This window comes from Benincasa hispida, chromosome 1, assembly GCF_009727055.1.
Source record: "Benincasa hispida cultivar B227 chromosome 1, ASM972705v1, whole genome shotgun sequence".
NCBI classification, from domain to species: domain Eukaryota; kingdom Viridiplantae; phylum Streptophyta; class Magnoliopsida; order Cucurbitales; family Cucurbitaceae; genus Benincasa; species Benincasa hispida.
The window spans coordinates 92,956,434-92,983,227 of record NC_052349.1 but is presented as its reverse complement, the minus strand read 5'-3'; the positions used below and the strand labels follow the sequence as shown (position 1 = coordinate 92,983,227).

The following is a 26,794-nucleotide window of genomic DNA, read 5'->3' as shown; positions in this document are numbered from 1 at the left end:
AAACCTTATCCTGGTAACACTACGGATATGGCCGCTTTGTGGAATGGTCATAAGTATTGTGACTTGTCACAGATAATCTGATCCTAATCATTTGTGTTGGGGACATGCGAGCGAGGGCGTCCTATACAAAGGGTTTATATAAGACTTGACCACGAAGTGTTAACGTCTCGTTATATAACACCATTCATGACAGGGACTTCACTTCACTAGGATGACCATAGGTAACATGACTTCAATCCTAAGTAAGTTGGGAACTCCTACCATTGAAAGCGGTTATTTGATTTGTACGGGTGCGAGTGGCCAGGTCGCCAATTAAAACCTACCATTTTAGAGATTCATTTGATTTGGGAGCTGGGAACTTAACTACACAAGATGGAATTCACTCCTTCCCCAAGGCAGAAGTAAGTAGATAGATAGCTCCCTTAAGAGCTGATTCCGGGACTTGAACGATGTGGCGACACACACCTTCTCTTGGCCCGAGAAGTGTTCTCACATAGTTGGACTATGTTGTATTGTTCATTAGAGGAATCAGTGGTACTTAAGGAGTGAGATGTAACTACAGGGGAAAAATGGTAAATTGGCCCAGTTGTACTTATGAGCATCTGTGAAGGGTCATCGTACTCATGATTGGTTATATCCGATGCACACAAAAATATATTTGTGGTAAAAAGAGTTCAGCTGTTGGTCTTTAGTGGAACCACTGATAGTTAACGGATGGTGGATCTCGTGACTAAAGAGTTTAGTCAGCTATTCACGTACCATTGGAGCTTCGAGTCACAGGTCCATTAGGTCCCCTGGGTAGCTTGGATAAAGTCGAGAAGCAATGTTTGGGTTAATTTGAAACGTTCAAATTGATAAGAGGAAGTCCAATTATATTATGATATAATTGGACTGGTTAATTATATATGATATAATTGGCTAAATGTATGAGATACATTATTTTGGAGGAAATTAGATATAAATATGATTGAGATATGTGATATCAAACTATAGGATCTAAATATAATATGATTATATTTATTAATTAATTAATTGATTAATTATATGATAATTAATCCATTTTTTCCACATTCGAACGTGGGTAGTGGGCAGCGTTGGTTATGGTAATCAACAGGTTAAAAATGAAAAGAGTTTTTCATTGTGTATAGTGTGTATTCAATATTTTTGAGTGCCCAAAAGAATTCGTGAAACGATCACCCGAAAACCTATACGATAGTTGCTTCTCCGTCTAAACGATCGTCTACCTCATGATTTTTCTAAACGATCGTATATGTTTTTCCTAAACGATCGTTCAGCTTTTCATACATGATCTGTAGCTCTTCTATGCGATAAGCACTTTTGTTATACGATAACACTGTTTTATCTCTCACTTGCTTATCGTCTATAGGACTCGAAATACCCGGGATTCATCAAAGCCCACCTTTTGGGTTTTCACTCCGAGAATACCCGAGATTCATTAGTGGTAGTGTTGTCCCCGCTATAGCATTCGTGTTCGCGTTGATCGTGCTATTGCAATCAACATTTCCCTCGGGTGGTTGTAGATCTACTAGAGGTATCCGCTGCGTTGGGGTTCTAAAGTTCGAATGGTATGGAATCATTTCCCTATTATTTATTTTGTTCTAAGCATGCCGATAATTAGATTTATGTGCATAACTATATGTGTTGAGTGTATATCCTTTGTATTTCAGTCATGGTGAGATCGGAGCGATCTGAACACGCTCATGGAACTCTCGGTATAAGATCCTACACCCGGGACTTGAACGACGTGGCGCCATGCACCTTTTCATGGCCGGAGAGGTGTTCATACATAGTAGGACTACGTTGTATTGTTTGTTAGAGGGATCAGTGGTACTTAAGGAGGAAGATGTAATTACAGGAGCAAAATGGTAAATTGGCCTACTGTAATTACGAGCATATGTGAAGGTTCATCATATTGATGATTGGTTATATCCAATGGACATAGAAATATATCTATGGCAAGAAGAGTTCAACTGTCGGTCTTTAGTGGAATGTCTGGCAGTTAACGAATGGTGGATATCGTGACTAAAGAATTTAGTTAGCTATTCACGTATTGTTGTAGCTTCGAGCCATAGGTCCATAAGGTCCCTTTGGTAGCTTGGATACAAGTTGAGAATAAGTTTTTGGGTCAGTTTGAAATGTTCAAATTGACAAGAGGGAGTTTGATTATATATGATATAATTGAACGAGTTAATTAAATATGATATAATTAACTTTATGTATGAGATACATTAATTTGGAGGAAATTGGATATAAATATGATTTATATCTAGTAGAGGAAAATTTTATAATTAATATATGATATTAATTTATATGTTATGAATATGATAAGATCACATTCATTGAACTGGTTATAAAGGAAATGGGACGGCATCTCTTCTGTTCAAAATAATGGATGAGTACATTATAAATAGCTGACGGTGTGCAGGAGTCATATGCGCGGACATTGTGAAAAAGATAGTGTCATCGTTTAGAAAATCAGTGCCTATACGATAGTGACTGCACGATCGCTTACATATACGATATTGTTAAGCGATCACTTATCGATTACACCATCGCGCGCTATTAACTAAACGATCGTTTACCTTTTCCTAAGCGATCGTTCAACTCCTGATATTTACTAAACGATCATTTAGAAGATCGCTTAGTTTTTCCTACACAATCGTTTGGACGATCGTTCACCCTTTTCCTACACGATCGTTTATACGATCACTTACCTTTTCCTACACAATCGTTTGGACGACCGCTTACTTTTTCCTACACGATCGTATACTTCACCTAAACGATCAAACATCTTGTCTATGCGAAAGACGACCTCATCTCCCACGTGCTTGATCGTTGTGTACGGTCTCTCTTCCTTCTTCCCTCTACAAAATTCGAACAAAGCCCACATTTTGGATTCTCTTGATCTCTTTAGCATTATGAATGCATAATGTATATGCGGTAATTCTGTCACAATGAATTGGAAAGATCCGCTTTCGCTCGTAGGTACTCTTGAATAAGAGTTCCTTCAGTCTCCAGAAGACGTAGTAAAAACCCTTATTGACCATTCATTAAAATTTCAATAGGAACTCCACAATTCGCAAAAGGATAACATTCAACTTCATCAAGAAACCAAGCAACTTCAACAAGATACTAAATCCTTTCAACAAGAGACTAGACAAGGCTTCACAAACTTAGGCACTCAAATCACACAACTTGCAACTGTGGTAAGCAAGCTTGAGAGTAAATCATCTGGAAAGCTTCCCACTCAATCGGAGCATACAAACATAAGTGCAATCACTCTAAGAAGTGGTAAGGAAATCCCCTCTTCCTCTCAAGATGCAAACCTGGTTCAATCTCCTCCCAATAGGCAAGAAAAGATAATGAAAGAACAAGAGAGAAAGATAAGTAAGCCAAAAGAGACTCCTAATTTTCCCCAAGTATATGATTATTCTCCCCCTAAGGTAGAGTCGTATGTACCCAAGGTACCATTCCCTAGTAGATTGGCGAGACCTAAGGTAGAAGATGTTGACCATGAGCTAATTGAGATATTCAAAAAGGTACAAATTAATATCCCTTTGCTTAATGTTATTCAACAAATACCTAGGTATGCTAAATTTCTAAAAGATTTATGTACTAAGAAAAAAAAAGGGAAGGAAGAGGAGAATAAAAGGTAGAATAATTATTTCTTCCTTTATTAACATGATTCTAACCTCAATGATTAAATATTGAACATTCACTTCAGGGAATGATATTATATATATATATATATAGTCGAAATTCATTATTTTTCCTAGAAACATCTAATTGTATGTTTTATTCAACCTTAAAAGATATTAGATAAATATTCATCACAACGTTTCAAACTTTCTTTCTCAAACTTCTAATACAAGAGCATATCATGTTTGATATATGCTTATTAGTTTATAAGCATTTATTAACTTAAAATATGTACAACTACTGGTGCAAGACAAAAACAATGAGCACTAATTGATTTAAGCAACTTCAGGTGTATTAAATCAAAATTAGCTTTAGGAAGAGTAATAGCTATTATGCATAACTTTCAAACTTTGTCATAGAGAAATTCAATCAATTATATATATATATATATATATAATCACTATATATAAATTTCAAAACCTCACAAATTTATCCGTATGAGAATAATTTAAATAATCAACAATCAAATAAATTTTAATTCTAGCATAGCAAACAAAAATTCACTAATTCAACTCGCATGTTAGTTCTCAGGTAGAGTTGTTCCCTAACTATCAACTTAAATACCTCAACCTAGCCAGAACAACCCTTAGACAGAATTTTCCTAGCCAATTCTTATTTCTAACTCATTAATCTTTTAACTAGGAATTAATTTCTAAGTGAATTATTAATCTTATTAAAATAAATTCACTTTAAGAAATAATCTTTAATATCTTAAACCTTAAACCTTTCAAATTAAAATTGAAGATAATCATGCATATTTATTCTCATATTTGAAAAATATAAGACAATAATCATATGATAATTTTAACATATAAAAGTTAATATTAATATGAGAGAATCTTATATTTATTTAAAAGAAACTCAATTTTATTAAGAAATATGCAATCCCCTTAAGGAAACAAATATCCTAACTTAATTTTTCATAAACAACAATTATATTCCAAGATATAGAAAATATAAACTAATTAGAAAAATATCTCAAACAAGTCTTTCAAATGTAAGAAAATTAAGATGCATGATTTACACAAAAAAAAATGATAAGATGCATGCATGATTTATAACCTCAATTGCAATATCTATGATATCATAAATAGGATAAGGAAAAAATAAAAGAATCTACCTTCTAGCAAAGGAATAAAGCTAAAACAAACTACACACATTGAATGTTACCCTAACAAAAGCACTGATAAAATATTGATATGCACTTCATCAATAAAACTATGATATCAAATGCCTAATAGAAGCCCTACAAATGCCTCTTGGAATATTTATTAAAAATAAAATTGAATTAGAAAAGACGAAGATAGAAAATACGATGAGAACATCTACAGTTATATGTATATAAACAATTGGCAAAGTAACAAATTGAATTGAGCATATAATTCAATGTACTTCAGAATACATTGTATGCATGTGATAGAAACTAGAGAGGGTTTTGATATAACTCACAAGTTTTGTTTAAATCTCTTACCCAAGAGATCACATCTCCTTTAATTTTCTAACGCATAACAAGGCAACTAAAGATTAATTATAATTCCAAAGTTGAAATAAGGCCAAAAAACTCACTAGTAATTTAAGACACGAGTTGGACTCATGCGAAAGATTTTAATTTCAATGCTCACATAATACTTATATTGAGTTTTCAATTTGATCTAAATAAATGTAAAATCTAATATCAAATATATCTTAACAATCAATTCAAAAACACACAAATCACATCTATGGTTTAAATAGAGTACTCACCTTCATTGAACTTTAGTTTTAAATACCTCAGTAATACATAGGATCTTTATTGTTCTTGGTGGTCTAATGAATCAAATTTAATCTCAATAAAATCTCCCAAGTGGTAGAGACTCGTGTTGATAACGTGTTATAAAATAGAGAGGAGAGGAACAAAAATAAGAACATAAGAGAGAAATAGAGAGAAGAAAGTAAAAAACATATGTATTATGCTCAAATGATGTGTGTCTTACAGAGGCACCATACACCACTATTTATAGGGCATGGAATGTTATATATTACAACATAGAATTCAATGGAGGGTGCATGTTACACCGTGAAATTCAATGGGAGGTTTAGGATATTTGTGTTGGATTTGGTGTCCTAAATCTCATATATCTTGTAGTTTGTAAAAAAAAATTATATATTTAATAAAATAAGAGGTATTTTATTAACATTTAGACTGCATTAATTATATCCAATAAACTAAGATCCAAGATTATTTTATGAAACTTAAAACATGTATGTGATTAACATATAAATGGATCATGTTTATGTAATAACCTAAATGGTCTGAAGTAGATGAATAAGGCTGGGTACATTATCCGAGTGACACTACGAATACGACCCGTTTTGTAGTTGTTAGAACTGTTATAAAGTGCTACAAATGATCTAATCTTGATCATTCATATGAAGACAAGTGAACAGGGTATTCTATAAAAAGAATTTTTATAAGACCGGACCATGAAATGAATAGTCTCTCTATATATCACCGTTACTAGAAGAGACTTACATTTCACTAGGATGACCATAGGTGACTTAACCTTAATCCTAAGTGGGTTGTGAACTCCTGTTTATGAGAATAATCCTTCTGTATAGGTGAGAGTGGCTATGGTAGCCGACTCAACAAGCTTACCATTTTGGAGATTTTTTCGAGTAAAGAGCTAGGAACACAACTATACGAGATGGAATTCACTCTTTCTCGACCTTAGGGAAAGTAGATAAATTACTCCTTTAATAGCTGATTTTGAGTCTTGAACAATAAGGCCTTGACCTCTCATTGGGCAGAGAGGTGTCAGTTTATAATTGGACTATAAATTGTTTGTTCTTTAGATGAATTAGTGGTACTTAAGGAGTTAGATGTAACTCAGGGGTAAAATGAAAATTTTCCCAATTGTAGTTATGAGCAATTTATGAAGGGTCGACTTGTTGTTGATTGGTTATATCCGTGGGTACAGAAATATATTTGCAGTGCAAAAAGTACAACTATCAGTCTTTAGTGAAGTGGTCGGTAGTTAATGAATATTGATTAATTTAATTAAAGAGTTTAATTAATTAATCTCATATCATATGCCCATAAGACCCTTTTGTTAGCTCGCTACAGGATAGTAATGAGAAATAATTTGAATTGTTCAAATCATTTGAAGGAATTTTATATTAATATGATTAATATATAATGTGGTTAATTATAAATGTGATCTATAATCCAAACTATGTAAGAAGAAATATTTGAATGAGATTTGAATACTAAGTTCATATAAATTGGATTCATATAGAATTACAATATAAGAGAGATTTACTTGAATAAGATTCAGATATTAGATTTATATGAATTCGATTCATGAAAAGATATATGCATATAAGTATGTGATATTATATGTTAATTAATTAACTCTATATTAAATATGATTTAATATAGTTATTAATTGATTAATTAATGGTTAATTAATTGATTAAGAAATGATGGAGAATGGAGGCTAGTATAAATATGTGATATGTATGTTAATTAATTAAATCTATATTATATATGATTTAATATATAGTTATTTAATTAGTATGTCATTAATTAAAGAATGGTTCTTTAATTAATTGTTTTTAAAGGTGAAAAAAGAAAGAACTTCATATAAATACATCTTTATAGCCCATTTTAGTATAAGGGTTTCATTTGATGAAAAAGCCTAGCCTCCACACAAAAACTCTCTCAACAAATTCTCTTTACCTCTTCCCCTTCCTCTTCTAATCTCTATAGACCACACTTCTACCCCTCGGAATCCAAGAGAAGAATAAGGTAACTCTTATGGTGGTATCCTTGCTCGTTGAAGAGGTGTTCGTGAGAAAAGCGAGAGAAAATCGTGAAGATCAGGATTTGACAAATGTGAGATCCTTTTTTCCTTCTCTTCCTCTTGCTATAGCATGCTTAATGTTGATGTTTATCCTCTATTTAGTGTAAATTGTTTACTATTTTTGTATTTTTTAAATCTGATTTTGAAATTGTACCGCGATTCAACTCTTTCGCAAGAATTCGATTCTCTTCAATTGGTATCAAAGCCCAACTTGTGCAATCTTGATTTTTGTTTTTTAGAAAAAAAAAAATCAGAATAGGAGGTGGTTGTGCATCCTGTTTTTTGAATTTTGGTTTTGTAAAATTGGATGTTTATAAATTTTTTGGCACTTAATTTTACGTTTTAATGCGATTAAAATGTAAGGGCCTATTGTTTTTTGGGCATTTAAAGTTTCTACCAAGTCTATAAGTTCGTGTTGATCGAGGAATAAGAGTTGTTGAAGAGTGGGGGTATTTAAATGACCCGACAACCAGAACAACCTAGACTACCCAACCCAAACTATAAGGGTTGGGTAGGGCTGGGTTGAATTTTTTCTATTTTTGCTGGGTTGGGTCTAGGGTTGAATAAAAAAAAATTGGATTGACAAAATCCAACCCGAATTACATATATACTAATAAAAAAATACTGTATATTTCTTTTAGTATATGAGTTTGTGATTTTTTTATGTTTTTCTTTTAAAAATGGTTTTTTTTTTTTTATAAAGTTTGTAATAGATATTATAGATATTTGGTATGTAAGAATTGAGTTTTATGATATTTTAATTATTAGATAGAGAGAATTACATTTAATTGTCATTTAAAGCCAAAGACATGTACCCCTTTAGGAGAAAAGAAACTATCTTTCTTTCTGAATTCATTAGTTCTTACATTCTCTCAGTTTAGTATGCGGATGTGCTAACCTTTAACACACAAAAATGTATTTTTTTTCAAGCTGAACATATTTTCAAAACAACTTTTTGAAAATATGACTTATCACTAAAACTATTCATACTCTATGAAATATTTAATAATAAAGTTTGGAGAAATTGAATTTCTCTTATAGTGATAAAAGCACCATATTCAGCATAAATAAACAACATTTTAATGTCTTCCACTACTTTAACTGAGTTGAGCTTCCCATTGCCATTAGTAGAACTATTCCACTGAATTAAGCATTCGCCAAGATTTACAATTTAATAGTAATGGAGAAAAATTATAATAATGAATCATTATTCAACTATCAAGGTGTGCATCTATATTCTCCACCAAGAACTTAGTAAATCAAATTTACTTATTCTTATTTTTCTTCCTCTTGAGATATTTCTAAGATTTCTCATAATGTGACATCTCAAACTAATTTGGAAACATTTTCCTCATCAACTTTAGTCATTATGATTATCTTGGACTCAGATAATGCTTAACTTTGGAGGTCATATAACTTCCCATGACTCCAACATACATTACGTTTCCTCATGACTTTATCTTATAGTCCAGACACATCATATGTTATCTAGACAATAAAAGTAAGCTATCACTACAAAAATTATTCATGAACACTTCATGAATTGGCAATAATTCCTTTTGAGAACATTCCCAAATAAAAGACAAAATTACACTGCCACTATGTATTGATGACATTTTCAAAGTAACATATTTATCAACCCTTTTGATTTATATTGATAATTAAAAAAATAAAACCTTGAAAGAAATTTGACATAACTTTAAATTATATAAAACATGTCAATTGATTGATGCAATCCATTATTCATTTTGATTCAACATAGAAATTAAAAGAATGAATCCAATAGATTTAATATAAATCTCATTCATATTAATTCGAAATTTTTATTGCTATAATACCCTAGTGAGTTAGAATAAAAGGCCTCGTAGGACAGTTAGTTACTCCTTCACTGGATTGAGAAATTTTCAACCAAATATTACACTAGAATAACTCTTATTCCTATGATATTTAGTTACAATATTTTGGTCAAGAAACCATTAACTTACTTAAAAATTTCTCATAAGTGTTGTTGGGTTTTATGTCCTAAAAACTCGCAGTTTGTAAAATGATAAACATTTTCTATGATCAATATATTTATTATTGATCTCATAAATTGTATGAAAGTCTAAATCCAATAAACTAAGACCCATGACTATAGTATGAGTACTTGAACTTTATGTGGAGACATAAGAGTGGATCGGTTCGAGTAAATAGTCAAAATGATCTATGGTACATGAATGAGGTTGGGTACCTTATTCTAGTAACACCATTGAATGTGGCCTACTTTGTAGTTGTTAAAAAGAGTTGTAAAGTGCTACATACGATGTGATCTTAATTCGTACATGTTATGACATGAGGAGTGAAGGCGTCCTATGCAATGAGTTTGCATAAGATCAGAACCAAGAAATAAGTCATTCTTACTTTATAACGTTGTTTACTATTTAAGACTGACTATTTCACCTAGATGACCTAGGTTAACTCAATCTTAATCCTAAGCTAGCTATGAACTCCTGTTTATTCGGGATTATCCTTTGATCTGCAAATGGTGAGAGTAGTCCAATAGCACTGCTCAATAAGCTTAACATTTTGGGAATAATACTGGATGAATAGCTGGGGATATAGCCTTGCAAGATGGAGTTCACGCCTACCCGATTTAGGGATAGAAGAAAGGTTGTTCTCTCAAGTACTGAATCTAGATCTTGAACAAAGGGCCCCACCCTCTCACTGGGATGAGAGAGTTTGGTTTAGTGATTGGATCACAAACCAGTTGTTCATTAGAGGATCAGTAGGGACTTGAGGAATAAGACATAATCTCGAGGGTAAAACAGATATTTGACCCAACCGTTATTACGAAAAACCTGTGAAGGGTCGACTTGCTAATTATAGTTAAATCATGTGGACATAATATATCTACAGTGAGGGGAGTGCAACTATGGGCTTTAGTGGAATGACCCATTTGTTAACAAATGGAGATTAATTTGGTCTAATGAGTTTAGCTAATTAATCTCAAATCGTTGGAGTCCATAATCTGTAGGTCCGCGAAGTCCCCCTACTAGCTCGTAACGGACTAGCTCTAGAATAGCTGATAAGTTAATTTGAAACGTTCAAATTAGAATTAAGGGAATTAGTAATTATATGAGATATAATTATATGTTTAATTTTAGAATTAAACGGAATAGAAGAATTTATATATTTAAATATGATTTAAATATATAAATATGGATATGTGTTAAAATTAATTTAATATTTGATATTAAATTAATTAAGTTTTATTTAATAATTAATTTATGAAATTAATTAATTTTTAATTTTTAAAATCAAATAGTTTTTTTAAATCAAAATTTGATTTTTAGATAAAATTGGAAAACAAAACAGAAAATAGAAAAATGGTTTTTTCCATTATCCATCTATGAACTAGCTCATACATAAAGCAACATCTTGGCCTTGTCTTCTTCAAGCATGAGCTGCAACTCATGCAGCTCTTCTCTTTGTATGTTGATCTGCATTATAAGGAAAAGATTGGAGTGAAAATGGGGCATGCAATCCATAGAGTTTTTTAGAGAAAAATTCAGTTTGAAGAATCGTTCCTCAACAAGGTTGCAGCAGTGAGCTTTTCTCCTTCATCCCTTTATTCAAGCTTGTTTTGAGTCTCACCACTCAATCTAGAACACCAAGAGAATACTGGGGAAGATCTTGAGGTGGTCTACAACAAGATTTGGAGAAGATTGCAACTGAAGAAGAAGCTTTGAAGAACTTTTACAAGAGGTATGTCTTGAAATCTATTTTTTCTACAGAAGCATGCTTTATATTATGCCAAAATTAGTGAATTTGAATGCTTAGATGATCCTTGTGCTTCCGCTGCTATTGATACAATCCTACAAGTATAATCCTTCATTTTAGACTCTAGAGTTCTACCCCAATGAGCCAACCATAAGGAAAAATCAATTGGCGCAAAAACTGAAGTAATCCTTTTCATTTCTGGAGTTTAAGTAAAAGTTCATGCAAACACCAACTATAGGGGGACACAAGCAAAGGTGTCTCGAGGCCGAGCATGAAAGTTTACTATAAACCAATGAAGAAGATCATGGGATGTGTTGACACACTGCCCTTTCCCATTTACTATAAACACTTTCGCCATTCACCTTGGTATTGACCTATGCAAACACCATGCATAGGTGGGACACAAGCAAAGGTGTCTCGAGACCGAGCATAAAAGTTTATTGTAAACCAATAAAGGAGATCGTGGGATGTGTTGACACACTTCCCTCTCCCATTTACTATAAACGCTCTCTCTATTCACCTTGGTATTGACCTATGCAAACACCATCCGTAGGAGGACACAAGCAAAGGTGTCTCGAGGCCGAGCATAGATCTCACGCTGTGAACTATTTAGGGAGTTTAACTCTTATATTAGATAGTTTAACAATATATTATTCTTGTTTATTAAACACTTTAATAAACCTAATTATTTATTGCATGCTTATAACATTATTTTCTAATTCACTTTCAGTTCCCAAGTAGGGGTATTTCGTTATAAATTCCTTAGATAAAGGTCCCTTATAGACAATTATGTTATAAATTTGATCTTTTATTATTTTCATTTTAATCCTATTAAAAAGAAAATAAAATATTAACATATTTCTTATCACATTAGAAATATGCTAACATAGGTCTAGGTGAAATCAATTTTAAACTATTTAAAATTAATTTTAACCTATGTTTGCATGAAACTCTTGATTATAAATTTTAGTTCTAATTTCATTAAACTTATAACACTTATAAAGATTAATGAAACAATTAAAACCTAAGCTATGTATTTAATGACATACATAAAAATATAACAATTATATTTCTAAGGTAATGTCATGCTTCATGCATTTCCATTTTTATTATATAATTAATAATATAACACTTACATTATCCAATAATGAAAATATACAACACATCCACCACATAATATAACACTTATAATATACATCATACAATATAACTCTTATATCAAAAAATCATGCATGGGCATGTTATTATGCATGCAATCATAAAATATAGTTCTTATATTAAACATGATACATAAGCATGCTTAACTAAATCATGCAACTATGTAATATAACTCTTATATTAAAATTGATGCATGATTTTATGTTTATCCTATGGTGGGATTTTAATATATATGGCATACAAGATTCTACATAAATAATAATTCATACATCACATATATAATGATATAAATAAGTAACAATAGACCAAAATTGGCATCCTAAGAAATTAATTAAATTATATAACATTTATATTAACTTAATTAAACAAAAAACAAATAAATAATTAACTGATTACAAATTAATTATATAAAACTGAAAATAAAGTAAAAAGCTGCTTCAGAATCGCTGCACCAGCTCGAACCCACGATCTCAACTAGTCTAATGCACATAAATCATAAATGATAATAATAAGTCTGAAAACAATTCTTAATAGTAAGTTTCAAACAACAAAACTGAAAGTTGAAAAAAAAACATGGAAAGAAATCTAAATATCATGAGCAAAAGCATAAAACTAAAACTGGTCTCAGTGGCTCGATCACAAATTTCGCTTGTCAATTGTTGGTGTGTCTCTACCTTTACTTGAAATAAAAGCATGAGAAAGGATAAGTATAAAATACTAAGTAAGTAACCCCACTACTGGGGTCGGGTTAGGTATCTATGTCCTCTAGATACCTACCTTTGGTGAAACATAAAAACTGCTCTAGTCCTCATGGGACACATACTTACATGAAAAATTGATTTCTATCCTACTATAGTTAAGTATGCCCACTACCCCTCGTGAATCCCAAAGGAAACACAACCCCTAGTGAATCCGAAAGGAAACACAACCTGGGTGAATCCTGAAGGAAACACAACCTGGGTGAATCTCGAAGGACACACAACCCCTGGTGAATCTCGAAGGACACACAACCCCTGGTGAATCTCGAAGGACACACAACCCCTGGTGAATCCCGAAGGAAACACAACCCCTAGTGAATCCCGAAGAAAACACAATATCTGGTGAATCCCGAAGGAAACACAATATCTGGTTGGCATCTAACTAATCAGTAAAGACACTATCACAGTCTCAAAATCACAATTATCACAATATGGTTTTATAACATACGTATACACCTCCACATCATGGCTATACAACATGCATATATGCCTCAATATTCAAATACAATATCAGTGAATCAAGTATCATCAATTACTAGTATGCAAGTATCTACGTGCACAAATAAATCTTTTAGCTTCTCATACAAGAACATATATCGAGTCTACTATAATATCCATCTATCAAGCTATTGTTCTGTCATAATATTCATCTATCATGCTGGTATATATCTAGTGTATGGCCCGTGGGCAGTTCCAATAGTAAGATTACTTACCTCGAATCGAAAGTCCAAAATTAATCCAAGCAAATAGTCGTTATCAAAATAAATCCTGAATTAATTCCCCTAGCACAAAACACAAACACTCAATTTTTAATCCTTGGAGCCAAAACGAAAGCATACAAGATTTATTCCAACGATCACCAATTAACTTACCCAAACAAAGCTTGATCAACAAACACTTCCAAGATTTCAACTTCAAAATCTTCCCTTAATCATATTTTAATTCCAATAGACGATGACTTAGAACCTTCAAAATACGAGAGTTAAGCCAACATTTACTCCAATAACTAGTGGGTGCCCAGAAACCAACAACGAGAACCACAAACCTTATAAAAATTTCTTGTCCAATCTTGCCTCGAGCTGGACGGACAGCAGTGCAAATCCCTCTCAAAACTTTGACCTAAGACTTAAATGCAATGGGTAATGATAAAACCAAGCCAAAAATTAGTGGGCATTCCCAAAATATTCTTCAAGAAACCCAACCCACAAAGAAAATAGATCTTACCCCAAATCCAAAAGTTCGACAAAACCCAACGACGGAAAACTTACCCAAAGCAGATTCGACGGCAACCACGGCAGCTGTAGGGGCTGGATGGCGCACGATAGAGTTCGGACCGACGGCTGGCTGGACGGAGAAGTGGTGGTGGATCTAGAAGAGCGGCGGCTTCATCCGAAGAAAGCGCCGCAGACGCGACGGTGTAGATAAGGCAGCGCAGACGAGCGTGGTTGGGACAGCGTGAGGCTGGGTGGAGCGGCAAGCTCGGATCAACGGCGGTCTGGACGAGCGACAAAAAAGATCGAGGCGATTGGATGGCTGGTCGAGATCGACGGCGAGTAGCAGTGGAGATCGGCTACTAGGCTCGGGCAGCGGCGGTCTGGACGAGCGGCTGAGGAGATCAAGTGACTGGGCGATGGGTTGAAGGCAACGAGAAGGAAAATTTCGAGGGAGGGGGGCGCACGTCGTGATGAAGAAGGAGAAGGGAACATTTTTTTTATATATAAAAAGATAATAATAATAATAACTAAAAAGGAAATAAAATAAACTTTATTTTATTCCTTTATTTATTCCACTTTATTTTATGAACTTCCTTTCTTTTCCAAAAATAAAATTAATTCCTGCCATTAATTTTCAAATTGAATAATTTCAACATCAAATCCATTAATTTCTCACAATTACACTTGAAGTCCAAATTTTCAAAAATGCCCTCAAATAATAAAAATTACTGAAATTACATTAATAAAAAAAATGTGGGGTGTTACATTGTTCCCTCCTCAAAGAACTTTCATCCTCGAAAGTTCGTTCCTGAAAAAGCTCTGAGTACTAGGCCTTCATCTCATCCTCTCGCTCCCAGGTAGTCTTCTTGAACTGGTGATTCTGCCACAGGAATTTCACAAATGAAATTTCCCTGCGATGCAATGTCTTTACCTCTCGCGAGGATCTCTATTGGTTTTTCTTCGTAGCCCAAGTTATCATTCAACTGCAAGGGCTCAAAGTCAACTACATGGGACGGGTCTATCATATACTTCCTCAGCATCGAAACATGGAAGACATTATGAACTGAAGACAGTGCTGGAGGCAATGCCAAACGGTAAGCTCTAATGCAACTCGTTCCAAGACTTCGAAAGGTCTAATGAATCTCGAACTCAACTTCCCTTTCCTACCAAATCTCAAAATACCTTTCATGGGTGCCACCTTTAAGAACACTTTAACATCAACCTCAAATTCCAGGTCCTTACGTCTCACATCGGCATAGCACTTCTGTCTGCTCTGAGCTGTTTGCATATGAGCTCTGATCTTCTGTATTGCCTCATTCATGGTCTGCACTAGTTCAGGTCCTAGCAATTTCCTCTGTCCTACCTCATCCCAACACACAAGAGACCTGCAACTCTTTCCACAAAGGGCCTCAAATGGTGACAACCCAATAATGGATTGGTAGTTGTTATTATAAGCAAACTCCATCAAATGCACGTGAGCATCCCAGCGTCCTGAAAACTCTATAGCACAAGCACGCAACATGTCTTCCAATATCCGATTCAATCATTTTGTCTGTCCATCAGTCTATGGGTGAAATTTATATTGAAATCCACCGGGTCCCCAAAGCTACCTGAAGACTCTTCCAGAAGTTAGATGTGAAACGAGGGTCTCTGTTTAACACGATGGACACAGACACTTCATGCAATCTCACCACCTCCTTCATATATAATTGTGCCCACTTATTTACCAAAAAGGTGGACTTTCCAAGTATGAAATGTGCTAATTTTGTAAGTCTGTCTACCACAACTCAAATTACTGTGAAACCTTTGACTGTTCATGGCAACACCACGATGAAGTCCATAGACACATGCTCTCACTTCCATTCTGGCACACTCAATGGTTGTAACAAGCTTGCTGGCTTCTGCCTCATGGCTTTCATCTGCTGGCACACCAAGCACTTACTGACGAACTCTACAATCTCTCTTTTCATATCATTCCACCAGTAATAATGTTTCAAGTCTTGATACATCTTGGTGCTGCCGGAATGAATCGAAAATAAGAAACTGTGAGCCTCTGACAACAACTCATTCTTAATATCATTATCTGTTGGCACGCATAAACGTCTCTGATAGAGGAGACCACCTCCCGCTGATACCGAGAATTCGCCATCCTGGCCTGACTCTACCCTACGAACTCTCTTCTCTAGATAAAGGTCACAACGCTACGCATCAATAATTCGCTGCCTTAGACTCGGTCGCACTGACAATTGCACTAACTGTGTCGTGACCTTCCCCACTGCCACTACAATTTCTGGCCACTCTAGTTCCTTGCACAAATGAGTCTATCTATGAGGGCTGCTGAATGAGCCACCTTTCTACTTAGGGCATCTGCCACTACATTTGCCTTTCCTAGGTGGTACAAAATTTCACAATCATAATCCTTCACCAGCTCTAACCACCTTCTTTGCCTCATGTTCAACTCCTTCTGAGTGAAAAAGTACTTTGAACTCTTGTGGTCGGTGAAGATCTGTATCCTCTCTCCATATAAGTAGTGCCTCCAAATCTTGAGAGCGAAAACCACTGATGCTAATTCCAAGTCATGTGTGGGAGAATTCTGTTCATGCTTCTTTAACTGAGGTGAAGCGTAAGCAACTACTCTGCCCTGATGCATTAGTATGCATCCCAACCCCTTTTTGGATGCGTCACTGTAAATGACAAAACCACCTGATCCATCTGGTACTATAAGAACTAGGGTTGAAACCAACCTCTTCTTACAAGCCTCATTCCAAACGAAAGGGGCTCCCTTCCGGGTCAACTGAGTCAATGGGGCACCTATGCGAGAGAAGTCCTTTACAAATCATCTATAGTAGCCGGCAAACCCTAGGAAACTGTGCACCTCATTAACTATGGTTGGACGAGCCCAACTCGTAACTGCCTCAATCTTGTAGGATCACAGAGACACCTTCCTTCGATACTACATACCCTAGGAAGGACGTCTGCCTCAACCAAAACTCACATTTAGAAAACTTAGCATACAAATTATTGGCCCTCAACATCTCCAAAACTTTCTGCAAATGCTCCTCGTGTTTGGCCTCTATCTTGGAATAAACCAAGATGTCATCAATAAAAACAAGCACAAAGGTGTCAAGGAATTCCTTGAACCCTATTCATCAAATCCATGAACACTGTTGGGGCATTCGTTAGACCGGACAACATCACTATGAACTCATAATGCTATACCTCGAACGAAAAGTTGTCTTGGGTATGTCACTGTCCTTTATTCTCAACTGATGGTATCCTGACCAGAGATCAATCTTTGAGAACATCGTAGCTCTCTGCAACTGGTCGAACAAGTCATCAATCCTGGGGAAGGGTTGACGATCACCTTGTTCAGCTCTCTGTAATCAATGCACAGACGTAACGATCCATCAATCTTTTTCACAAACAAAACAGGTGCACCCCATGGTGACACGCTAAGGCATATGAAACCCTTGTCCAACAACTCCTGCAATTGGACCTTCAGTTCCCTCAACTCTGCTGGTGCCATCCTGTATGGAGCCTTCGAAATAAGGGTTGTGCCTAACTCCAACTCAATAGCGAAATCTATCTCCCGCTGCGGGGGCAGTTGATGCATTGATTTATGCGATGAAATAATGGTAAAGAATATGATGGTGGAAGATGCGTTGTGCATGCAAGTTTTCTCAGCAAGATCCAAGCATAAATCCTACTGAGTTACCTGGTAATCCTAGGGTCGAACACAAGGACTAGGGAAACAGAATGCGATGGTAATTTTAGATGCGCCCACCTTGATGCGCAGGCTCTATGCGGCCACCTTCTTGAGCAGATTTTCGCGAGCGCAAATGATCTCATAGCCTTGCGGTCGCAATCTCTTAATGCGCTCGGACGTGAATTTCTTCGGATCGCATTTCCGTCTTACATCAACGCATTTTCCTGCATAAAATACATAAGTTAACTATTTTAATGCGATGGATGCATGTGATCGCAATATTGTGAACTTAATGCTTTTGGACGCAATATTATATATTTTTACCGCCGCAATCCATCATTGTTTTATAACTTTGCGCTGTAATACGTGCATTTATGCCCGTTATCAGCAGTCCAGGAAGATCCTCTGGAAAAACATCTAGAAAATCTATCACTATTGGCTCTGAAGTCAAGGTGACTTCAGCCTTTCTAGTGTCAACCATACTGGCCATAAAGCCCCAGGCTCCTTGGTCAAACAGTCTACTGGCCTTTAATGCTGAAATCACTTTGGGTATGACCACGGTCCCAATCCCTTTAAATTTAAAACTGGCTTCTGTAGGGGGGTTAAAGATGACCTCCTTACGGGAGCAATCTATGCTGGCAGGATTAGCAGCAAACCAATCCATGCCCAATATCACATCAAAATCACACATATCTAAAATTATCAAGGTCACATCTAATGCGTGATTTGCTGTCTCTACCTGGCATGCTTTTATTTTTTTTGTAGCTAATATGATCTTTCCTAATGGAGTTGAAATAGACAGTGCAAAGGGCAAAGGTTTTGACTAAATGGCATGCCTTACAAATATGGAAGATATAAACGAGTGCGAAGAGTCAGAGTCAAACAAAACTAAAGCATGGTGCCCCAAAATGGGAAGCATACCTATCACCACTGGGCCTAACTTCTCGGCCTCACGTCGAGTGGTAGAAAACACCCTACCCTGCTGCTACTGACGACTCGAGCCTCCCTGAAATGAGCTTACATGCTGGCCCTGTCTCTTATACACATCTAGATGTGTATAAGAGACAGGCCAAAAACGAGCTTATGGGTTGGCCCTTAAGTTCAGGCACGTTCCTCCTTGGGCATTTCTCTTATATATGCCCCTTCTGGCCACATCAAAAACATATTCCAGAGTCGCCTAGGCAACATCCCGAGTGTCGCCTACCATAAGTAGTACATATCGGCCTATCCTCCTTGATAGTCACAACTTGGGATCCCTGATGTCCCCACTGACGTGGAGCATTCACTGTGTTTTGGTTCCTCAGTTGATGCTCAGGAGCCCTGGGCTCAGCCTTTCTTTTCTAACCTATAGAGGTCCCAACCTCGAGCGACCTCCTGTACTCTTCTCCCGCCTAGAAGTCAGCATCAATCCTCATGGCGGCCCGCAGTGCCGCAACATAAGTCTTGAAGTCCAAGGCATGTACCATACCTCGCAGTCCACTCCTCAAACCCTGGATGAATCTCTCTGTCCTTGTTGCCTTGGTGGTTACTAGTTTAGGAACAAAGTGGGAAAACTTATCAAATTCTTTCTCATACTCCTCCATCAACATAACTCCCTATCTCTAGTTCAAGAATTCTGCCTGTTTGTTGTACCGGGTGTTGGCTAAAAAATACTTCTCCTAGAAATGCTCCTTAAACTGCTCCCAGGTTACAAGTTCCCCACCAGTATCAATCATTTTCTCTACTGAACGCCACCAGATTTCTGCGTTGCCAGTCAACACGAAAACTGCACATTGGAGCTTGTGCTCTTCCGGGCACCTCATAAAATGGAAAATCGTCTCGATAGATGACAACCACATCTCTGCTTTGATGGGGTCCCCCCAACAATTCATCAAATGAGCGAGGGTAAAACTTCCTAAAATCCCTTAGATGTTTAGCTCAAGAGACTGGCCCTGCATGTCTCTATTTTGCGGTCGAGTCTGTTGTAACTGCTCGGTGGTACGCGTTCCTCTTGAGGCTGGTTCTAGGCAATCTGTCCTGCCATCGTGTTACGATCAGTTTCTGTAGTTTTTCATTAGGGAGGATGCAACAGCTTCACTGATTCTGGCTTCCATTGCCTTCTCATCGACTTGGGTCAAAGGTGGATTTGGAGCTGTCGGGACAATCTGGCTACTCTTAGCTCCCTCTTTCTGCACCCCTTCTTTAACAGTATTTCTTGTTCTAGGTTTAGGTGTCATGTCCTGTTATGAACTCATAAATAAGCTATCTACCTCTGGTCTTTCTCAGAAATTATGCTATTAAAACATTACATCACTAATCTCATATATGCACTGAAAACTTTCATTAGTACGATATACCTGACGATGACGAGGAATCCGTTACTGGGCCACATGGACTACCTAGACTTACGTAGCAAGTCTACAGAACCCAAAACATGGGCTCTAATACCAACTGTAACGACCCGACCCCCTAGGACTTAACTTAGGTTGTTCTAAATACATGCATGCATGAAACTTAAAATGACACCCTTTTATGGTGAAATAAATGCTAAATAAATAAGGTAAGTTCAAAAGCCCTTCATTAAATTCAAATATTAAAACAAATAATAGGATATCCATAAATCATAAATGATAATAATAAGTCTAAAAATAATTCTTAATAGTAAGTTTCAAACAGCAAAGCTGAAAGTTGAAAAAAACATGGAAAGAAATCTAAATATCATGAGCGGAAGAATAAAACTGGTCCTAGTGGCTCGATCACGAATTCCACTTGAAAGAAATCCTGTAAACCAATGAAGGAGATCGTGGGATGTGTTGACACACTTCCCTTTCTCATTTACTAAAAACACTCTCTTCATTCACCTTGGTATTAACCTATGCAAACACCATCCGTAGGGGGACACGAGCAAAGGTGTCTCCAGATCGAGCATATATCTCACAGTGTGAACTATTTAAGGAGTTTAACTCCTATATTAGATAGTTTAACAATATATTGTTCTTGTTTATTAAATATTTTAATAAACCTAATTACTTATTGCATGATTATAACATTATTTTCTATTTCACCTTCAGTTCCCAAGAAGGGGTATTTCATTATCGTCAGCTTAAATACCTCAGCCTTAGACAGAATATTCCTTAGATAAAGGTCCTTATAGACAATTATGTTATAAATTTGATCTTTTATTATTTTCATTTTAATTTTATTAAAAAGAAAATAAAATATTAACATATTTCTTATCACATTAGAAATATGCTAACATAGGTCTAGGTGAAATCAATTTTAAACCATTTAAAATTAATTTTAACCAAATTCTTGATTATAAATTTTAGTTCTAATTTCATTATACTTATAACACTTATAAAGATTAATGAAACAATTAAAACCTAAGCTATGTATTTAATGACATACATAAAAATATAACAATTATATTTCTAAGGTAATGTCATGCTTCATGCATTTCCATTTTTATTATATAATTAATAATATAACACTTACATTATCCAATAATGAAAATATACAACACATCCACCACATAATATAACACTTATAATATACATCATACAATATAACTCTTATATCAAAAAATCATGCATGGGCATGTTATTATGCATGCAATCATAAAATATAGTTCTTCTATTAAACATGATACATAAGCATGCTTAACTAAATCATGCAACTATGTAATATAACTTTTATATTAAAATTGATGCATGATTTTATGTTTATCCTATGATGGGATTTTAATATATATGGCATACAAGATGCTATATAAATAATAATTCATACATCACATATATAATGATATAAATAAGCAACAGTAGACCAAAATTGGCATCCTAAGAAATTAATTAATTTATATTAACTTAATTAAACAAAAAACAAATAAATAATTAATTGATTACAAATTAATTATATAAAACTGAAAATAAACTAAAAAACTACTTCAGAATCGCTGCACCAGCTCGAACCCACGATCTCAACTAGTCTAATGCACACACAAAAGAAACTCGGAGCGTCGCAACATTGCAACGAGGTGTTGTGACGTTGGTCTTGGTGTTGTCAAAGCATCGTGACACTCCGCGCAGTGTTGCAACACAGTGGCTAAAGTGTAGCAATGCTGGACTTTCTGCCTTGCAGCATAAGGCAAGTGTGGTACGCTCCAACCCTACGCTCTAAGGCAGAAGACTTACTCTATTTCGCCCTTTAATCTGATTTGCTTTGTTCTTGCTCCAGATTTCTCCAAATTGAAGCAAGAACCTGATCACCAGCGACACTAACAAAATTACAGACTCGATAGCAAAATTTAAACGCCTAAAACACCAGGCAATTACAACTTTAAACTTTAAAGAAGATAATCTAGTCAATTTTGAAACATTCATGTGCAAACCATCATACATTCACAATGCAGTGTTAAAACCCACCAAAACCCTAAAATTAAGTCAGAAAACAAAATTCAAAGATGATATGACTCTGATACTAATTGAAGATAATTGATTTTCTGCACAGCGGAAGCAAATGATCACTTGTCTTTGAAATCATTTTATAGAACTTAATTAAACAGAGGAATAATTATAACGATCCGACCCCCTAGGACTTAAGTTAGGCCGTTACTAAATACATGCATGCATGGAACTTAAAACAACATCCTTTTTTAAATTCAAAAATAAATAAGGTAAGTTCAAAAATCCTTCATTAAATTCAAATATTAAAACAAATAATAGGATACCCATAAATCATAAATGACAATAACAAGTTTGAAAACAATTCTTAATAATAAGTTTCAAACAGCAAAACTGAAAGTTGAAAAAAACATGGAAAGAAATCTAAATATCATGAGTTGAAGCATAAAACTGGTCCTAGTGGCTCGATCACGAATTCCGTTTGTCAATCATCGGTATGTCTCTACCTTTACCTGAAACAACCGTATGAAAAAGGATGAGTATAAAATACTCAGTAAGTAACCCCACTACTGAGGTCAGGTTGGGCATCTATGTCCTCTAGATGCCTACTTTTGATGAAACATAAAAACTACTCTAGTCCTCATGGGACACATGTCCTACCATTACCCCTGATGAATCCCGAAGGAAACACAATCCCTAGTGAATCCCAAAGGAAACATAATCCCTGGTGAATCCCGAAGGAAACACAATATCTAGTGAATCCCAAAAGAAACACAATACCTGGTGAATCCAAACACAATATCTAGTTGGCATCTAACTAATCAGTAAAGACATTATCACAGTCTCAACATCACAATTATCACAATATGGTTTTATAATAGACGTATACACCTCTACATCATGGCTATACAACATGCATATATGTCTCAATATCCTCATATCAAATACAATCTCAGTGAATCAAGTATCATCTATTACTAGCATGCAAGTATCTACGTGCACAAATAAATCTTTTAGCTTCTCATACAAGAACATATATCGAGTACTATACTATCCATCTATCATGCTATCGTTCTGTCATAATATTCATCTATCATGTTGGCATATATCTAGTGTATGGGCCGTGTGCAATTCCAATAGTAAGATTACTTACCTCGAATCGAAAGTCCAAAATTAATCCAAGCAAATAGTCTCTATCAAAATAAATCCTGAATTAATTCCCTTAGCACAAAACACAAACACTCAATTTTTAATCCTGGGAGCCAAAACGAAAGCATACAAGATTTATTCCATCGATCACCAATTAACTTACCCAAACGAAGTTTGATCAACAAACATTTTCAAGATTTCAACTTCAAAATCTCCCCTTAATCATATTTTAATTCCAACGGACGGGACTTGGACCCTTCAAAATACGTGAGTTGAGCCAATATTTACTACAATAATGAGTGGGTGCCCAAAAACCAACAACGAGAACCACAAACCTCATAAAAATTTCTAGTCCAATCTTGCCTCGAGCCGAACGGACAACAGTGCAAATCCCTCCAAAAAAAACTCGACGTAAGACTTAAAGTGCAATGGATAATGACAAAACCAAGCCAAAAATTAGTGGGCATTCCCAAAATTCTTCAACCCAACCAACAAAGAAAATGGATCTTACCCCAAATCCAAAAGTCCGACAAAAACCAACGACGGGAAACTTACCCAAAGCAGATCCGACGGCAACCACGGCGGCAGCAGGTGCTGGGCGGCGTGCAACAGAGATCGGACCGACGGCTGGCTGGACGGAGAAGTGGTGGTGGAATCTGGAAGAGCGGCGGCTTCGTCCGGAGAAAAGCGTCGTAGACGCGACGGTGCGAATGAGGCAACGACGACGAGCGTGTGGTCAGAGCGGCGCGAGGCTGGACGGAGCGGCAAGCTCGACCGACGACGGTCTGGACAAGCGGCGGAGGAGATTGAGGCGGCTGACCGGATGGTCGAGATCGGCGGCGAGTAGCGATGGAGATTGGCTACTGGATTTGGGCGGCGGCAGTCTGAACGAGCGGCTGAGCGATGGGCTGAAGGCGGCGGGACGGAAAATTTCGAGGGAGGGGGGCGCCGCGGCGTGATGAAAAAGGAGAAGGGAAACATTTGTTTTTTTTTATAAATAATATAATAATAATAAAATAAACTTTATTTTATTCTTTTCCATATTCCACTTTATTTTATTAATTTTCTTTCCCAAAAATGAAATTAATTCCTACCATTAATTTTCAAATTGAATAATTTCAACGTCAAATCCATTAATTTCCCACAATTACACTTGAAGTCTAAAATTCCAAAAATACCCTCAAATAATAAAAATTATTGAAATTACATTAATAAAAAAAATGTTAGGTGTTACAATAACAAAAACTTATAGGATAAACATCCACCCTTAAGCATGCTTCTACGAATACATAAAGGTTTAAGGAAAGAAATTAAACTTAATACATAAAGGTTTAAGGGAAGAAATTAAACTTACCCTTGAAGATCTCATCTTCTCGCTTCCTCTCTGATGGTCACGATCATGAACAAAACTTCTTCTTTTGAACCCGAACACCATGAACAAGGTCGTGGCTTCCTTTCAGTAAAAGGGATTAAGATTGTTCTTGAGAGAGAAGGTTTTTCACAGAGGAAAAGAGGAAAATCAAGAGGTAGAGAATTTTTTGTGCAGAACCCTTCTACAATAAATAACCCTCTCCTCTTTTCACTCCCCATGAGAGAAAAAATATTGAGGGAGGTATCTTAACTCCCCTATTAATTGTATCTTATACCACTAATTCCCTTTAATTAATTTGAATGATTTAAATTAAACCAAAATTAATTTGGTTCTCTTTATTTCTCACTGAGTTAACAAGGGGATCTTACAGACCTACAAATTGAAACTCCAACGATACAAGATTAATTGATTAAAATCTTTAATCAAATTAATCAAAAATTTTAACTATCGATCACTTCACTAAAGACCTAACTGTACTCTTCGTACTGTAGATATATTTCTGTGTCCATTGGATATAACCAATCAATAGTGCATTAACTCTTCACAAATTGCTCGTAATTATAACTGGGTCAAAATTACCATTTTACCCTTGTTGCATCTAACTCATTAAGTATCACTGATCCCTCTAATGAACTTAGTCATAGTCTCACTATAACTAGATCCCTCTCTGACCAATGAAAGGGTGAGGCCCCTCATTGCTCAAGACCTGGAATCAGCCTTTAAGGGAGCAATTCATCTACTTGCCCTAACAAAGGGAAGGAGTGAACTTCATCTTGTGTCGTTGAGTTTCCAGCTTCCACTCAAATAAATCCCCAAAATGGTAGGCATATTAAGCCGACGAATCTGACCACTCTCACCCATACAAATCAAAGGACTGCCACCATAGGCAGGAGTTCACAACTCACTCAAGATTAAGGTCAAGTCACTTATGTTCATCCTGGTGAAATGTAAGTCTCTTCTAGCAACGGTGTTATAAAGAGAGACTCAATATTTCATGCTCCGGTCTTATATAAACTCTTTGTATAGGATATCTCTACTCACATATCTCCACATGAATGATCAGGATCAAATCATTTGTAACAGTTTACAACAATTATAATATTTACAAAGTGGGTCATATCAGTAGTGTTACCAGGATAAGGTACCCATCCTTATCTATATACTATAGACTATTTAGGTTACTACTTGAACATGATCCATTTATATGTCTACCGCATACATGTTTATGTTACATAAAATAACATTGGATCTTTCTTTAATGAATTATTGCATATAAAATAATCAACCATTGATTCAAATAACATATAACTACGAGACTTTAGGGCATACATCCCTTCATCAACAATCCTACAACATATTTTAACAATCATCAGTCTTATAATAGTCGGAAGTCGTTGTCAAAGATGATTTTTTCTGGAGTTTGTAGTCATACATGGTTGTCAGAGTTTGTCGTCGAAGGTAGTTTTTGAAGCTTGAAGTTGGTCGTGCGAAAGTGGTCGTCAAAGTTGATCATCAAAGATGGTTTTCGATGGAGTTTGTATTTGGAGGTGGTTGTTGGAGACCAAAGTTAGTCGCATGAAGGTGATACTGGAGTTGGTTGCTGGAGTTTGTCATCAGAGGTGGTTATCGAACCCTAAAGTTGGTCGTGGAATTGCTTGCTCGAAGGTGGTCATTGAAGACCATCTAAGGTGATTTTTGTCAAAGCCTGAAATTGGTCGTGGGAGTTGGCCACGTGAA

At 35.7% G+C, this 26,794-nt stretch overlaps 1 protein-coding gene and 2 long non-coding RNA genes across 4 annotated transcripts; all 3 read right to left on the bottom strand.

Annotated features, from left to right (window-relative positions):
- Nucleotides 1-13,507: 13,507 nt before the first annotated feature.
- LOC120087908 lies at nucleotides 13,508-14,944 on the bottom strand. Its single transcript, XR_005484722.1, has 4 exons — nucleotides 14,506-14,944; nucleotides 14,283-14,362; nucleotides 14,110-14,203; nucleotides 13,508-14,019 (listed from the first exon to the last, which is right to left on the bottom strand). It is a non-coding gene; the product is annotated as an uncharacterized LOC120087908 (long non-coding RNA).
- A 346-nt stretch (nucleotides 14,945-15,290) lies between these two features.
- On the bottom strand, nucleotides 15,291-15,973 carry LOC120080222. The gene is made up of 2 exons (XM_039034803.1): nucleotides 15,634-15,973; nucleotides 15,291-15,526 (listed from the first exon to the last, which is right to left on the bottom strand). The coding sequence occupies exons 1-2, from the start codon at nucleotides 15,971-15,973 to the stop codon at nucleotides 15,291-15,293; spliced, it is 576 nt and encodes a 191-aa protein (XP_038890731.1).
- Nucleotides 15,974-23,723: 7,750 nt separating this feature from the next.
- LOC120071214 lies at nucleotides 23,724-24,681 on the bottom strand. Of its 2 annotated transcripts, none has more exons than XR_005480185.1 (2): nucleotides 24,241-24,681; nucleotides 23,724-24,102 (listed from the first exon to the last, which is right to left on the bottom strand). It is a non-coding gene; the product is annotated as an uncharacterized LOC120071214 (long non-coding RNA). The 2 variants fall into 2 exon arrangements; XR_005480184.1 differs by having other exon boundaries at nucleotides 23,724-24,078.
- Nucleotides 24,682-26,794: the final 2,113 nt, after the last annotated feature.